The sequence below is a fragment of the Carica papaya genome, chromosome 9 (assembly GCF_054855325.1).
Source record: "Carica papaya isolate Zhongbai chromosome 9, ASM5485532v1, whole genome shotgun sequence".
Lineage (NCBI taxonomy): Eukaryota > Viridiplantae > Streptophyta > Magnoliopsida > Brassicales > Caricaceae > Carica > Carica papaya.
This window is the reverse complement of record NC_142317.1, coordinates 8,330,151-8,349,295: the sequence shown is the minus strand read 5'-3', so window position 1 is coordinate 8,349,295 and position 19,145 is coordinate 8,330,151. Positions and strand designations below refer to the sequence as shown.

The following is a 19,145-nucleotide window of genomic DNA, read 5'->3' as shown; positions in this document are numbered from 1 at the left end:
TAATGAGCTAAATAATATATTTTTTATTTTTTATAATCTATATAATAATTTTATGAAAGATTTTTAATCACAAAAGAAATATCAGAATGCAACTATATATCTTTTTACCTGCAATCAAAGTATGATGGATTTATAATATCATTGATAACTTTGTAGATTTTGAACAAAAGAATTTTCATAAGTAGGATCTTTTTTAGAAAACCTGTTAAAGATGAGAGTAGCAAAAACTACTGCAGTGAGAAACCGATGCTTATATATGTACAAGTAAATGAACATCATGCAGCATTATTTCCTTTAAACCCTAATAATTCTACACATATACATATACATATATACATCACTTCACTATCCTTTTAATGAGAATCCGTATTTTTTTATTCGAGTTTTTCTGTCGATCGAACACGATTTTAGTAGATTTGTGAAGCTTAGGTTTGAGATTAATCTTTTTCAAACAAATTTTAGAGACATTAGTAACCCGTTGTTTAGTTATAGAGAGTTATAAATATATACACACGCACACACACAACAGGTTTGAATAAAATTGAGCATCATGTTAGAACTAATACCGCGTGGTGAAAAATTTATATGTCACTTTTTTCAAATCAAATGTCTTAATTCAGAAAACATAGAAATAAAAATCTATCATATTTAATGCCTCATATTGTACTGCTCGGCCTAATTGCTTAAGATGTTAAGCAATGTCGTCATATGAATATATACCTACATATATAGGGAGTAGCGTATGTAGTTTGGTCAAAAAATTGAGAAAGTTAAGTAGAATTATATGGTAATTTACGTGACCCAAAGACAAACATGAATTTTTCAACTTGTTAGATAGATTGTACTTAATTACTTATAATAAACATAAGATTTATATAAACCATTGTTTTAATAATTGTGCAAATCAAATTGTTGAGCTAAAAAATGATGGGAGTGTCTGAAAGTGAGAAAACCCTAGTAGCTAGGACAGTACCCTGATATCTTTACTAAATTTGAAGGCTACCCTAAGCAAATCAGACTCCTTTCTTTCCCTTTCTAACTTTTTATTTATTTATTTATTTTTTTTTTTAAAAAAAAAGAAGAAGAATATCCAGAGATAAATTAAGGAATTAATTTGCATAAAAATTCAAATAAATTATGATATCTGAAAATATTTTATAAAATTAATTTAAATAACTATTTAGAGAGAGAGAGAGAGAGAGAATTAAGTCTTAGTAACTCCAAAATCTTATACTTTTACAGAATTTCAAATACTTTAAGTAGATGAAAAATTATTGTTTAAATAAATTTAACAAATGAATTAATGTCATAATTTTTAATGAGATTTTTTAATTTTTAGGAGATGGACAAATTATATGATCCCACGGGTCGGGTCGGTCTTCACCGTTTTAAAACCCGTGGCCCAAACCCATTTTCGGCAAAATTGGGTCCGATATTCTTTTGAAACCTGCCTTGTTAAGTTGGCGGAAGGAAGTCAAATTGTTTCTTTTTTGACTGTTAAATTTTTCTTTCAAAGTATTGTTTAAGATGTAATGACTAATAATTAAAACAACAACTTGTTACTTTCTTATTGTTCCATAGTATCACTCTGGTTTAAATGTTAATTTTATAAATATATCGGATAAAAAATCAATCCACATTTGCGTACAGGGTAAAAGAGATTTATATACATATATAAGTATGTGGATTCATTGTCTGGGTTGGTGGAGACCAACTAATCACTTGCCCAAATTCCCTCCGACCCACAATAAATAATAAAGTGTTCCTTCTACACGTGTCCTATTTTATGTACGTGATACCCTAAAAATTCATAATCTAAAGAAATAAGAAAGAAATTATTATTAACATTAGTTAGCGCGCATGATTCCTTTTTTTTTGTCATAATAAAATTTATTATAATAATTAATTTAATATAAAAGAATAAATAAATAAATATTCTCATAATTTTTTCATAGATATCTTTCGACTGTACGGACAACCCGCAGAGATTAATTATTAAGAATATTCATTTTTGTTTTTTTTTTTTTTAATAGTTCAAAAAGGAGATTCAGTTGAGATCCAATTTAAATGGACTGAATATGGGCCCCAAAACGCAAGAAACATGGTCGTTCCACTATCATAACACGTGCCAGCTAACCCGGCTGTGGCCCAACTTCAAGCGAAGTGGTGCTGGCGGCTGCCTGGCCCTGACCCCGCGGGCATCCAGAAAAAAAAAAGGATGATGATCTTTTCACTTCTCGCACCACGTGGCACGATCAGGACCATTGACATCTCAACTGCAACATATAAAAAACAAAAAAAAAAAATAGACAGGTTTAAAGTAGGTGATTTAAACCCAGGGAAGTAAAGAACGTTCTTTGCCACCATCCAACTTGGACGGAAACGTTATTTCTCTTCTCTTATTATTATATATATTTTTTATTATTTATTTATCCAATAATTTTGCGTACATTCCGATCGATTATGTAAACAATGTATTAATTATTCTTGTAATTTGTATTTAATTATATTAAGGGATGATTAAAAATTGAAATTGATTAGAGAGGCTAGTTTTGTTTAGTTAAATCCATTACAAATGAAAGATTAAATTTTTAATTGGTTCGTTTCAGTTTCCATAGTTGACAGTTATGAATAAATTAAACTAATAATTACTCAATTTTTTTCCATTAATAATTATGCACAAGTACATACGTATATATTTATATTTTATTAATATATTTTAAATATTATTTTATGATTAAATAAATTAACAAAATCTAATTCAATCGACTTGAATTAATACGGTCAATTATTTATTTATTTGGTTTATGAAATTTTTAACTAAACCCAATAAAGTATTTGGACAGGTAATGCATTTATCTGCTTGATTATTTCATATAATCAGTGAAATAGTAACGGAAATGTTTTAGAAGCAGTAACGGATGATGCAGGTTTAGTTACCGTAATAAAACATTAATTAATTAGTTAACATAATCAAAATCTTTCAACTTGTAAAATTTAAAGGCTTCATCATAACTCCATAGGCACGAGATTGTTCAGGTTCCACTTGAAACCGCCCCTTCATATACATACACACACACACACACACTTATCCCCCTTGATCTTCCCATCATAAGCATAATCCTATACGTGGGCCCACAAGGCTCACCAAATTACACATCAAAAAAGAACCTTTTATTAGTTAGTAAATAATAATAATTCCTGTGCAAGTGCATGAGATGAGGAAGAGAGGGGGGCGGGGCCCACAAAATGGTAAACTCGTAATTTGAAATTTTGGCTAGGGACATATTTGCCAAATCATTCTACTAATTACGGACTCAGCATTTTAACCCGCAGTAATTTTCATCTCTATATAATACGCCCTCTCCATCTCTCCATCTACCTCCACACTGAAGAAAAATCTCTTCCCTTTCTCTCCCATTTCTTTTTCAGCTCTTCCTCTTCCTCTTCCCCAACACTCTTTTCGTCTCAAAACAACGACAAACTATCAATGGAGTTTGATCTTCCTTTCCTTTCTCGAACTGGGTTCTCTCCGTTTCTCAGTTTCGAGCTCTGCGTTTATCTCCTGCTCTTTATCTCTATTTTTGCTTTTTGGTTAACCCCAGGAGGTCTCGCTTGGGCTCTCTACAAGTTCCGAGTTCAAGCCTCTCCGGCTTCAACTCGACCCGCCCTTCCCGGCCCATCTGGCCTCCCCATTCTCGGGTTACTCATGCCTTTCATTGGTCCTTTTACACACAGAACCCTCGGTCTACTTGCCAACTCACTAAAAACAAAGTCTTTAATGGCGTTTTCAGTTGGGTTCACTCGTTTCGTTATATCCAGCGACCCTAACACCGCCAAGGATTTGCTGAATAGCTCTGCTTTTGCGGACAGACCTGTTAAGGAGTCCGCATACGAACTGTTGTTCCATAGGGCAATGGGTTTCGCTCCATTTGGCGAGTATTGGAGGAACCTGAGGAGGATCTCAGCAACCCATCTGTTCAGCCCGAAGAGAGTGAGTTTTTTCGGTGAGTTTCGGCGAAAGATCGGGGAGGAGATGATGAAAGAGACAAAGGGTTTGATGGAGAAAAGTGGAGAGGTGAGAGTGAGGACAGTTTTACATTTTGGGTCACTAAACAATGTGATGATGAGTGTGTTTGGGAGGAAATACGAGTTTGGTGACCAAAGCTGTGTTGAAGGGAAAGAACTCGAGCGTTTGGTGAGTGAAGGGTATGAGTTGTTAGGCATGTTTAACTGGAGTGATCACTTTCCTGTTCTGGGTTGGTTGGACTTGCAAGGTGTGAGGAAGAGGTGCAGGGAATTGGTGAGAAAAGTCAACATCTTCGTTGAGAAGATCATTGAGGGTCATAGGGTAAAGCGAGCTAATAATGGTCAGAGTGATGAAGAAGGTGATTTTGTTGATGTCTTGCTTGATTTGGAGCTGAAAGAGAATAACGGTCTCTCTGAGTCTGATATGATTGCTGTTTTATGGGTACGTACGTTTTTCTCTTAAACAGTAAATCAAATTATAATGCATAAAAAATAACTAGTGCAAGTTAATTATTTTCTTTAGGCGATGATCTTGGCCTTTTATATATATATTTCCGTTATTTCACTATCAAGTGAGCGTTACAGACGAAGTGCATGCTAGCTAGCTTGGGTATGTGTGTGTGTGTGTATGGCTTTATAATGGCTATTTGTTGAGTGTTATATATACTCATCTTTAATGGTGGTGCAGATAGAATCTGAAGTACTACTTTTTGTTTATGTTGTTTGTATGAGAGAGAGAGAATCTCTTTTTGCAGCTTGTTAGATGCTTATGTTGTTTTATCTATACACAAATCTTTTCTGTTTTGTTTATAGCCTTTACATATTATAGATTCTTGAAAAATCACTGGATTTGATTTCTCTTTTTTTGGTATTGATCAAAGGTCACGTACTTGAAGAAAAAAGAGAGATAGAGAGAGAATCAGAATATTTTCTCTCCCTAAATCTTGAATTTGATTCTCTTCTCTTGTCTTGTTTCTTGCTTTTAATTTATATCACATGAATTTTAGTGCATCCCAATTCAATATCTTTGCAGATATCTTTGAGCAGATTTCACAAAGGTAGCATATAGATATTTATTTAACTCATGAAAATCATATGAAGCTGATAATAATTAGTTTTTTCATATGTATAGGAGATGATATTCAGAGGAACCGACACGGTGGCGATTCTCTTGGAATGGATTCTTGCAAGAATGGTTATCCATCCTGAAATCCAAGCTAAAGCTCAATCTGAAATCGACATGATCGTGGGCACAAAAGGATACGTCTCTGATTCAGATCTTCCTAATCTTCCATACCTAAAGGCAATCGTTAAAGAAACCCTAAGAATGCACCCACCAGGTCCCCTCCTATCCTGGGCCAGGCTCAGCATCCACGACACCCACATAGGCAACCACTTTGTTCCTGCCGGCACCACCGCCATGGTTAACATGTGGGCCATCACTCACGACAATGAAGTGTGGGCAGAGGCGGAGGTGTTCAAGCCGGAGAGGTTTATAGAGGAAGATGTAAGCATAATGGGGAGTGATCTGAGGCTGGCTCCATTTGGATCAGGAAGAAGGGTTTGCCCAGGTAAGGCTCTGGGTTTGGCCACCGTTGAGCTGTGGCTTGCACAGTTACTGCATGGATTCAAATGGGTTCCTAGTGAAGAAGCTGGTGTGGACTTGTGTGAGCAGCTGAAACTTTCCATGGAGATGAAGAACTCTTTGGTCTGTAAGGCCATTGCTAGGGTTTCTTCTGGTTGATGTGGAAATGATGGTTGTGGTTTGATATGCAATATTCCTGTTGGTGTTGTTTGCGAGTGAAAGAAGAGGGATATTGCTTGATTGTGAAAAGGATTGCAAGAATGAGACTGTTTTTAAGTTTCTGTGCTTTAATTAATTACCCTTCTAAATTAATTAATTTCTGTGTGTGTGTTTTTAATTTTCTTGTATATTGTAAAAGCATGAACAATGAGTCTCATGCTGCTGATCTTGTTCATAGTTTTTGTGATATAATGGAAGTAAGTAATGCATGCCCAAGTTTGTGCTAAAATTTTAATTTAAATTTTATTTTTAATTTTAATTTTTTTTATAATCTTAATTCTCAATTAATATTAATAAGAAGTAGTATTCAAATCTTTTTAAAACATTAATATTAAATTTGATTTTAATTTGCTTATAATTAAGTGATTAATTAATTAGTTACATGTTAGGTGAAGAACGAGAATATTGCCAAAGTTTTAGTTGAAATCAAAATGTTGTGAGGAGTCTTTATTTTTTCCTAAAACACGAGAGTTTTCATGAATATTAAATATTTAATTAATGTACCTAAAATTTTAAACTAAAAATAATTTCTAGAAATCACTAAAAATATTTAAAATTAAAACCATTAGATATTTTAATTATTAAAAAATATATATAGAACTATACATACATTTTATTTTTAGAATTTTATGATGGTTTATTGTCTGTGAAAAAATATTGAAAGTAACATAAGGTATGTTAAATATAAAGCACAATATATATATATATATATATAATTTATTTATGTCAATTTGGTTTTTTTTTTAAATGAAAAATTTCTATTCCTACTTTAAATAAGAAAAATTGATTGGTTTAATTCGATTTTTATAGTTTTTGCTAAAATTGGGATTTATAGTTCAGAGACTGTGATCATAAAATAAGATAATAAATCTAAAATTCCATATAAGAATTAGGAAAGTGTCATTTTTTTTTCTTTTTTTTTTAAAAAAAAAGAAAGTGAAAGAGAAAGAGATAATCTTAATAAGTAATTATCCTGAGTTTGGTTCAAATTTTAAAAATTATATTATAATTTTAATTTTGTATGTATTTCTGTCATTCTTCTTTTTGAAAAATAGATGAAATAGAAATTTATGATTATAAAATCGATACAACTATTGTTGTTTTTTGGGCTCATTATCAAAGTCTTAAAGTATTTACAAGTTATAATATGAAAAGAAAAAACTATAACGTACATATATAGTAAGAAAATCTAAGGGGTTATAATATGATTGTCTTATAATCTTCAAACAGAAATAATGTAATTAGACACATGCATTAGAATTAGATTAATGTACTCATTTCTGTCATAATTATTTCCTAATCAATAATTAGTCATCGTGTGTTTCACATGCAATTGACATTATTCACTCTCACATTCCTAAAATAGAAAGGAAAAGTTTTTTCTGTTCTTTTTTTTTTTAAAAAAAAAAGACAGAAGACAAGATGACTAACATTGCAGGAATAGGGAAAAAAAAAAAAATGTGCATGCTTATACATATATATATATATGTATGTATGTATGTATTAAACGATGAAAAAGCTGCAACATAATGGACGTCACCATTCGATGAATCTATCCATCCACACTAGAGATGTGTAAACAAATTAATTATATTTCAAAAAGAGTATATATATATAGTATGTGATGATATGTAAGTGTGTGTGTGTGTATATATATATATGTATATATGTTATGGGTGGATTTAATTGCTTGCATGCATGGTGTGAGTGGTCCAAAAAAAAAAAAAAGGTTATTATTCGTAGGAATCATATTATTGTACGGTCTATATGTAGGTAGGTACTAGATTTTGAAAATTAGTTTAAAGAATAAAATGCCAATTTTCTTATATGCTAATTAAATTTCAGGTTTCATTTATTGGCTGCAATCATATTTGTTAACGGTGGCATATGGTGTTCATCTTTAATTAATTACCCCTATATACACATATATTATATGTATAGCCTTTATGAATGTGAAAATCAAAAGGGAAAGTAAAAGATTGGTCATTTTTTTTTTTTTTAATAAATTTTTATATAATATCAAAAACATTACATAAGATTCCTTAATTGGGTTTTAATTAATTTAAGGCTAATTAAAATTAAGAGTTTAATTAAATGATTGAAGAATAAGAACCTAAGCCAAACAAATGATATGGCTCACCTCTTTTCTAACATCCAAATCCCTCTCCCCAAAGAATATAATTAACTTTATTTGTCTACAGAATTGCTGTGTGTGAGAAAAGCTTTTCTCCTTTTTCCCACCTGTAAAGAAAGTTGCACATAATGGGATTTGAATATCCAATTTTTTTTCCTAATTATTTTTCTATCATTATTTTATACAATCCACACACACACACATATATGTATGTATATATATATATATATATTCCACCAAGCTCCTTTCTTTTTTTTTTTTTTTTTTTTCCTGTTTATTAATATTATGTTTTTGGACTGATTCTCTTTAATTACTTTATCAATAATCATGCTCATATATTCTTTTCCCCTCTTTCAAGTTTCACCAACATGTGAACATTTGAATGATGAATACATATATGATCATGATGCACTACCCATATGTCTTATTAGACAAACCAGAGAATTCTAAAGCAATCCCTTTATTCCCTACTGTTTATATGTATGAGAAAGTAAATATAAACTATCATTGAAGATGTCATTAAAAGAATGTCTATATAACCAAAAATTCCATTCTAAGCAAAAACCAATACAAATCTCAAATATCCCCGTTCAATCAAGATAGTCAATATAATGATGTTGGATTTCTCAGTAGGTCAAGAGATAGTTTAGTTATTTTAAGTCATCGAATCAAAATTTGTATCCTAATCAAAAGACCATCAAAATCCATCCATTAATCTTTTTCTTTTCATTTTTTTTTTTTACAAATAATAACAAGATCCTATTAGTGATATTTTTTTATATTATTCATGAGATATTGACTATCAGCATACAAGCTTATTGTTCCTTTTCAAGCAAGTAAATTTCTTGATAGTGTGGATCAATAATCTATAAATAGACCTAATGCCTGGAAAAAATGAATTTTAGATGAGATGTCAACAACATATATGTTAGGATTGGTACAACGAGCTCCCTCTAAATGACTAAAGGACTAGGTTATGGGGCCTTCTCATACTAATTCTCTTTAATAAAGTAGAGGGCCCATGATGTTTCATATATCAGAATTTTGAAACTTCTGATATATGTAATCAGATGTTTGATACGAAAATAGTAAGTGAATAATTAAACTGAAAAACTACAACAAAGAAAGTTTTTTTGAAAGATTGGAAGCATCACAAACGATCTCATTTAAATTCAATCTCTTTACACATAATTTAATCTCAAACTGTAATTTGCTAATACAATATATCAACACAATTATTTCGAACAATAGTTATTAAATAGATTATAACAAAAAAAAATTTCTGAAATTTTAATAAGATTCGGTTAATTTAGTTTATGTCCCCAAACACCACAAACAACTACTATTATTTTAAGAAAGTAATACAAAGAGAGAGAAGAGACAATAAAACATAAGAAGTAAATGTTTTGTTTTTACTACATGATTAATAAAGAATGATAGTCTACATTTTTATAGCAACAAGGAACCCTTCATCTTGTCTCATTATGAATGTGGGGCAAGGAAAAATAATAAAATGAAATAAACCACTTTTACAAATTTTTATATCGATAAATTTTCGATCTTCATCTTCTAAAATCTACTATCATGAATTATATTTGGCAGTGTCTTCCAATCTTCAAATTATGATAATGTTGATTAAGTCTAAATTGTTTGACCTAGACTGCTATCACAACTTTTGTATTATGATAATGTTGATTAAGTCCAAATTGTTTAACCTTGATTATTGTCACAACTCTTGACAACATATCAACTACTCCTGAGTAGTCTGAATCTTTGGAGTCTTAACTTGTTTTTCTTTTAGAATTTCTCAAGTAAAATGAATACAATATATCAAATGTTCTTTTTCGCACATAAACTTGGTTCCTTATTTAATGAATAATATTCTAGCTGTTAAAGTGTATATTGATATACCTTTTTCTTGGTCTCAACTCACCAAGTAACCCATAAAACCAAATTACTTCCTCTATAGCCTTGGTAATTTATCATGAAATTTGCATTTATAGTAGATCCCATCACTATTGACTACAACGTTGACTTTTAACTAATGGACCCTTTTGCAAGAGTAAACACCTAGCTAGTTGTAGATTGATGTTTATCCAAGTCACCATCATAATTAACATAACAGTATTCAACTATAATTCGACTAATTTTATTATCCCGTTGAAACACGAGTTCTAATAACTATGGTTTTAAGAATGTATTGCAGAATCTATTTCACAAGTTGCCAATATTTCTTGCCAAAATCATGCATATACTTGCTCATAACTCTAACTGAATGTGAAATATCGAGCTTAGTACACACCATGACATACATGAAACAACCAACAATTTGTATATGAAACATTAGTCATATACCTTTAGTTTAGATCATCCTTTAAAAATAAAAGTGCACCAAGCTTGAAATGAAGAGTTGATAGGGACTTATTGGTTTTGATTTTTTACTCATTTGACAACATTTTTGCACCTTCTTCAAATACCTTTTTTAAGTCAAACACAATCTCCCAAATTCTCCATACTTAGTTTCTTCCTAGTTTCACCGAGATCCTTCATTTTAAAACTCTTGATTTAACAAAGTTTTTAACTTTTTAATTTCTCATTGATTTTTCGAGCAATCAACATATCGTCAACATAAATTGTATATGGATAATGAATCCATTTGGTACCTTATGTAAATACAGACAATTATAACATTTACTTCTTATGTACTCTTGCCTTTACATGAATTTTTCAATTTATTTGCACTATTGTTTTGAGGATTACTTCAATCAGTAAAATGATTTATCAAGTTATACACATACTCTTTTTACCAACAACCTTAAATCCTTCAAGCCGAGTCATATAGATTTCCTCTTCCTAATTCTCATGTAAAAAATGAAGTTTTTACATCTATTTGAACAAGTTCCATGCTACCAAAGCCAACAAAAATATAATTGAATAATGGTTTACCACTAGAGAAAATATATTATTGTAATCTACTCCCTTTATATGAGCATATACTCTTTTTCCACCAATCTTACTTTGTAGTGTACATCATCTTTGTCAAGAAACTCTTCTTTCTTTGCATATACCTATTTGCACCTAATTATTTTCTTTCCCTTTGGTGGACTTGTTAACTTCTATATTTTATTCTTCTAAAGGGACTCTAGTATTTTGTTTATTACCTTGCTCTTCCTCGTGGTGTTCACTGGATGATGAGGAGTACCCTTATATTTTTTTTCCTTATCTGAGTCCACACCAGGTTTAGAGTCTAAAGAATCAGTAGTCATATGTTAACACTTATTTATAGATATACATGCTTCTAGCTACTCTTTTATTTGTTCTTGTCTTAAGATGTTTAGGTTGTAAATCTCTTCAAGGAAGGTTTATTTTTATAAATTTTATTATAGTATCTTATTACAATTTTTTAATAAATTTATCTCTCATGTTTTAATATATATATATATATAAATTAATGTATTTAATCCTTTTGGTGTAAGAGTAATTTTTGTAATTCTAATTGTGATGCACATAGGATGTGTATTTCAATAATTCAAAAGAAAATTTACATAAAAAGGCATGGCAAAAATTACTAGAATTACTAACTGAAGTAGATGGAAGAAGTAAATATAGCCAACTTCAGACCCACCAATCGCTACTTCACCATTGATTTGCCTTCATGCTGGTTGAATGTGGATATGCACACTTCAAATTCAGTCTTCCGTTTATACATCAAGAAACATCTTGGATTATTTATGTATATATGTGTATCTACATAAATATATACATTTATTAACTTAACAAGTTTGGTCAAATTTCCAGCAACTTTTTTATGTAGGAAACATTGATTACATTTTTCTTGCACTAAACAAAAAAGCGTCATAAATGGCAGAAATTAGCGACAGCTTCTAAAACTGTCACTGATTAAGATATAAGATTTTTCACATAGATTTTCTAATATATATGTATATGAGTGTATAGATATATATATATATCGATACAACAGATGTCTTAAGACTCAGGATTGACATTGGAGAGCAAAGCACATGAGAGGCCACTCATTTTATATATATATATATATATATATATATCTACCTTTATGCTTGCCTTGAGGATGCCATGATTTAGGGTTTGGAAAATGCTTTATGATTTAGGGTTAACAAGTTAATTGAAAATTAATTATAATTAAAGATATGGGAAACAAGTGGTGTCTCTTCATATTTCCAAAGCCGCCATAGAAGGAAACCCTATAGACTTTGAGCCAATCATCATTCACACCATGACCTACACCACCTATCTCCTTTATAAAATTTAAACAAGCTATGCCCTCACTTTGGATTCAATCATTATTTATCACCACACCATGACCTACCATTCTTTTTTAAAATAATAATAATAATAATAAACTAATTACATTGTAGAGTACTATAAGCTAATAAAAGTTTGAAAGAAATATTAATTGTTATTCCTTTATGAATATATGTATAGGATCGCATGCGTAAGACAAGTTAATTAAGGTATAATTAGAGAGGATTTGGTGTATATAATCATTAATTATCTCAATTATGATTTGCATAAACCTTGTTGAATTTTACACTGTAATTATTAGTTTTAAAATATTTACATTAAAACACCAAACATTCTACATGAGTTTCTATAAGGATTCAATGTTGGTATCTTCTTGTTTTCTTGATACTTCAAAATTGTTGGGTGTTTAAGCAGACTTTTGGGTTTTATTAATAAATGTGATGTTTACAACCTTTAAAAAATGTTGAAGTGATCTTCGTTGAATAGAAAAATAGATATATATATATATACACACACACACTCACATTATCAACCATATCCTAGTTTCTCATGTGATTAATCCAAAACTAGGATTGATAGAAGAAGAAATTAAAGAACAACCTAAGTGGCAAAAAAAAAAAAAATGATAAAAAACAGTTTGGAATACTATAACCATAATCAGTACTTCAAGGCGGCATCTTTTAGCATAATCTCGAAGACATTACCTACTAAACAAGTATTAAAACTATTGGAATGAAGATTAATATAGGTGCCAAAATATTTATAAAAAAAAAGACACAGTAAAAATTTATTTAAAAATAAAAACATATAGATTTTCTTTAAAATTTTGAATAATTTTAACAAAAATAGAAGAAAAAATATAAAGAATTACAACTGAAAAATATGACAAATAAACTCTCTCTTAAATGTAAACTAAGATTTTGATTCTTTTATTTTTTTTCTCAAGCTTTTAGTGTTTCTTGTATTTTTGTGAAAAATAAGAATAATAGTTTAAAAAGACAGACAGAAAGTTTATAAGATGTTTGATCTTAAAAAATTGACGAGTTAACCCCTAAACTTAACTGAACTATAATAGATTAAAACCAATTAAAACACTAAAAACTTAAATCAATAGAACGAACACTCAGAAATATCATGCATTAAGCACTAAATTAGCTAGATGGCCAATAAAAGAAAAGACTTTTGATATCATAAAAGAAACAAGTACTATTATTTCAAGATCAATGATCGTTGAAATAATGACCAATAATGTAGCAATATTAGCAAGAATGATAACAAAACCTTGCAAGGAAATTGAATAGAGGGGAGCCCATCATAAGCGAAAAGTTTACAAGAGAAAAATAAATCGAGCATGAAACCATTGTGCATGGATCTTAATGTTTAAGAAAACCAATCTCTTCATATCAAGCTTAGTTATCCATATATTAGCAACTAATGCATTAAAGAAGCAAGATGTTGTAAATGTCCATGAATGTCCTTCAAATAAAAATTATCAATTTTGACATAAACTCATACATGTCACAAAATTCAAACTTTTGATAGGCATCGATGCCAAAGTTCAAATTTAAAATATATAAATAAAAGTAAAAACAAAGGTTTACAGGGTCTCCGACTATAGGATGTTGGCATCATCTTCCATACTCTAACACTAACACATTTAGACATATATAGGTTGGGAGATCAAATTCAACACCTTCCAACAAAAGATCAAATAAATACTTGGGAGCAAACTAGCATAAAAAGAAATTTGATAAAGGCTAGAGTTTATGAAAGTTAGAACTTTTTTATACAAGTGATAGAAAACTACTTAAAAATATAGACAATTATATTAAATTAAAAAAGACAGAAATCAAAAATATAGATCGCTAGTATCATATATTGAAATATTTAAAAAATACGAAAGATTAATTAAAAAATCCTGATAAAGTCTAGATCTGGTGCGCTAATTATTTCAAAAAAATTTATCGTATGTACTTGTAAAGAAAAGATTAGTATATATTTCAGTAATAATTTTAAAGTTTACAATTATTTTATTTAACTAAATTGTAATATTCACCGAGAAACAAAGTCACTATATTTTCTTTGTTTCAAACTAATGAATCCGAATAGTATAATTAAGATCAAAACTAAAGAAACTTTGTTTATTTTTTGTCTGTTATTCTCTTCTCTTGTTAGATGCTTCTCCAACATTAGTTTTTCTTTTAATAGATTGATATTTTTAATAAAAGTACAAACAAAATTAAAAAGGTTATCTGTGTATTTATGTGTACTCCATAGTGGACATATATACTAATATATAAGGGTGTACCGTAAACAAGTAATGGTCCTTATTAAAGGTATAATGATACCCACCTGGGTGATGATATAGGATATTGATCATCATCATCGTCAATCATATATATAAACTTGTCTTCTTGATTCCAGATAGAAGCAAAACCTAACCCTGTTGCAGGGCACAGCAAAATTTTATTGGAATAATCCTCTTCTGGGCGACAACACAACATGTTTAATATTTCGTGATCAAGGAATTTTAATGGCGCCCAAATGCTCTACACGTATGTATATGCAAATTAGTGATCATAGCTTTTATTCTTTCCCCCCCCTTGTAGGACCTTCTAATTAAGCATATATACATGTAAATATATACATATATATATATATATAGAGAGAGAGAGAGAGACTGTAAACATGGGATCCACTTGCCCTTTGGAATAGCTATATTAATGTCATTAACCATTATGTGATGACAATGATGACTGAGTAGATTAATATTGGTGACTAGGGTACGGAGAGCATAATTTAAGGGCATAATTTGAGTGAAATTCATTTTATTTATTAATTTTTAAACTCCATACATATGTTATGAATGTGAAATGCACATATATATATATATATATAAGTACAGAAGTGGAGATCAGGACCCAAAACCATGGCCCTCAATATTGCTTATTTAGCTTTTGAATCGTCAAATAGCATCCTATATAATGTGGCCATGTAGGAGTATATAATTGGGTGATTTTTTTATTTTTTATTTTTTATTTAATTAACTTTTTGACTCGATCAATATTTTCCCATCTTTAATTTAACTTTTTTTTAATTAATTAATTAATTTGTGAAAATTCCAAAAGTATAAGCATAATTTAATGACTTAATTAGATTGATATATATACATACATACAGAGAGAGAGAGTAGGGTACTACACTTAAGTGAGGTCTAGCTGGAACAATGAAAAGAAATATTAGTTTCTAGGGCAGCTTGATCATTATCTTACATATATATATATATATATATATAATATTTATACTTATATAATATATACTTTCATCATGTAAATGCCTATATACTTAGGTCCAACTGAAACAAACTAACCCTAATAATTAAATTAGTGGAGAATTAATATAAAAAATGTTTAATTCAATATATGTATATATATATGTATTTTTGTCTTGTTGATAGGATATTTGAAGAATGAGGAAAATCATATAAATTATTAATTAGCTTCAAATTGAACATTCCCTTTTTGATCAACAAGAGAAACTTAATTTTAATTACTTTACTCAGTTGTTAGTATTACATAATTTGTCATAATTAATCATATGTGTAATCTAAATTGATGCTTACAATGTTTGACACATGATATATAATTATAAATGCAGGTCTGATTTATCAGTTAAATAGGCCAGCAAATGGCAGGGTTTTTCACAAATTTCTGCATTTATATATATACATTTATAATGGTGAGTCAATAATTTTGGTGCTTTGATTTTTCAATTCAAAAGATATATCCCTGTCTAATGCATAAAATTTAGACACACACACATATATAGATATAGATATAGATATAGATGTGCAATTCTTTTCTTTTGTATTGATAAATATATAGTAGACCCCTTCAAGATTAATGTATAATTATTATGAGAAGGCGGTCGGCTTTTATGGTAACCACATAAACTTAATTTAGTTATTATGTTGTGACATTCAATTAATTGTATATGTATGTGTGTACGTATGTATATATATATAATTTTGTAAAAAAAAAAAATATATATGGGTTACTTGTGATGTCAATGTATTAGTTTCAAGATTATTTGTTTAATTAATTTGGTACATTGAACCGCAGCCATGGCTGCTCCAAGATTTGGTAAGCTGTGTTAATTATGGGAGTTAATTCAATCACATTAGCATGAATATTAACATACTTAACTTTCATTAAGAACAAAGAAACAAAAAATTCTAAAAATTCTAATATATATATATATTATCCAACTTTATTTAATTGGGGGAAAAAAAATAAAAAAAAAACTAAGAGAGTTTATTTATAATTCATTTATATTAGAATGTAATAAAAATTAAGATTTTTAATAAAATTTTTAAGTATAACTTGAGTAATGTATTCTAATTTTTATTAAATTTGATAAAATTCTAAATTTTGTATAACTCAATTTTTATTATTTTATTTAACTAAATAAATACATTTAATAAAAATTGTGTCTGCCCTCCAAACATAGGCTTACACCATTTATTTGGGGAAAAAATATATATCATCATAATTTGAATAAGGCCCTTGCCCATTATTAACACATCATTCGTCCCGGGCTAATACATTCAAATTAAAGTGGCCCAATCTCATTTTATTACATTCACAAATTATATAAACAAATATATATATATATATATATATAGGATTATTAAACTGGGTAATTCTATTAGTAAAAAACATTTCCATATATTAATAGAGAAATCTGAAACCTACCTCTAAGCCCAATTAACATGGGATTGGCCCAAACGTATTTCCAATTGTACTTTCTTTGTTTCTTCGTTTATTTTTTTTCTAATAACTCATTTAGTGGAGATTATTATACTTTACATCATATTTTGAATTATTATGTATAGTGTATACTTTATTATTATTATTTTTTTAAAAAATTAATTATTATTTCAATCAGTATTTCACAAAAATGTCTAATTTGATTATCTTTTAAATAAAATTTTATTTATTTTATACATGTAACACCCAACATTTATTTTTTTTATTTATATATATATAATTATTTATTAATTGAATTTAATTTAGTTTATTTATTTTAATTTAATTTAATAAAAAAATAATAATAATAGTAACAAAAAGGGTGAAAAAATTAGTTAAGAATTTAATTGAAAATAATTTTGAAAAAAAATAATAAAAATTTGGGTTCTTAAGATATTTTTGAAAAAAAAATCGAAAACTGAAAGTCAAAACGTAATTTAGAAAAATTATACCACGTCAGATGCCCGATCAGCAACACCGACCAACCAGAATGCACCAGGTGGCAGAGGCGCTGGAGGCCACGCGAGGGCAGCCACATGGGCGATCTGCGTACGCGCGATCGAACAGCTGAGGTCCATTCCCGCGTGCACGGACGACCCATATTGAAATCGCGCACGGACGACCCAGATTAAATAGCGCACAGACGGTCCATATTGAATCGCGCACGAACGGGTCAGATTGAATCGCGCACGGACGATTCAGATTCACTTTCTATTTAATCGCGATCGGACAGTTCAGATTAAAAGCGATGGACGGTCCAGATCAAAAGCGGATGATTATAAATAACCTCATCCGCACCCAAACCCTAACCCTAGCCGCCATAGCCCCTCACCGGAGAAGACAACCCAGCTGTCAGGGAGCCGACCGCCATCACCCGTTGCCGCCACCCGCCGTCGCCTGCCACCGCAACGGAACCTTTTCTGACCGCCAAAAAAGGCAAAAATTTCTCCTCTTGCACGAAATTCAATTTTAAACCCACCCATAGCCAAATCGGAGTGAAAGAACCAGCTAATTGGCCGAAAAATACCGCCGCAAAAAATTTCACAAACCGCCTCCGATGAGGCCCTTCCTAATTCCCGTTTCGCGTAATTTTTTCACTGTTGTGATCATCGTTTCCTTCTCTACAGGTTGACCAGAGCAAAACGCACAACTGCAACGTGAGCCGGAGGAGCCGCCGCACCGGAGAGCCACGCCGCCGATGAATTTTGGTTTTCTACGTTTTTTCAGCTAACCGATGGCCCTAAGTGAGTTTTCTCACATGAACCGTTGCAAGTTGGTTGAATTCGGTCCAAAATAGCTAACCCGAGGTGGATCGCCGCTGCTTGCAGTGGCGTCGTCACCAGAGCACGCCAGATCTGCTGTGCCGAATTTTTGAATTTGGCCGAGTAGACCTTGGGTCTGATTTTTGGGTTATTTGGGACATTTATACCTACTGTAAGCGCGTTTCAGTTCAAAAAAAAAATTTAGAGAACTTAGGAACCGGCTGTAGGTGCAATAAACCATTTAGCTTTTCGGCGTCAAATCAAGTAAGGATCTCTCACTCTATTTCCTATCATGAAATTGAAGTTTGAATAAATAATAATACTGTATTTTGTACAAATTAAATAGATGTACATAATTAATTACGGATTGCTAATGGAGCTCGAATCGGACATTGTTCTCTGTTGATTTATTTTACAGTTTAAAAGCATGATGATATCTGGTTTATATATTTTATAGTTTAAATGCATATATTACTGTCTTACTTGACCATTGCTTGATTTTGAGATTTAAGATATGATTGCATTACCGGATGCATGTTCATTGTTTATGCGATTATGTTTGATTTGGTAACGGAGACTAAGGAAAAACAGAAAAATGGTGTGATCTAATAAACAGATAAAATGATAGCCTCACTAGGTATCCTGAGAGATGGTGGACAGACTAGGTTCATAGGGAACTCTACCGTGAACGTTGTCTCATACTGGACGGGGTATGAAGACTTGGTCATTTGGTGCTCATATCAGACAGGGTATGGGGACGACCCACTTCACCCTCATACCGGACATGATACTGAGGTTTAATATCTCGGTGTTCATATTGGACG

At 30.4% G+C, this 19,145-nt stretch overlaps 1 protein-coding gene across 1 annotated transcript; it reads left to right on the top strand.

Annotated features, from left to right (window-relative positions):
• Positions 1-3,365: 3,365 nt before the first annotated feature.
• CYP78A10 (cytochrome P450, family 78, subfamily A, polypeptide 10) lies at positions 3,366-6,062 on the top strand. Its single transcript, XM_022037530.2, has 2 exons — positions 3,366-4,471; positions 5,162-6,062. The coding sequence occupies exons 1-2, from the start codon at positions 3,491-3,493 to the stop codon at positions 5,771-5,773; spliced, it is 1,593 nt and encodes a 530-aa protein (XP_021893222.1). The 5' UTR covers positions 3,366-3,490; the 3' UTR covers positions 5,774-6,062.
• Positions 6,063-19,145: the final 13,083 nt, after the last annotated feature.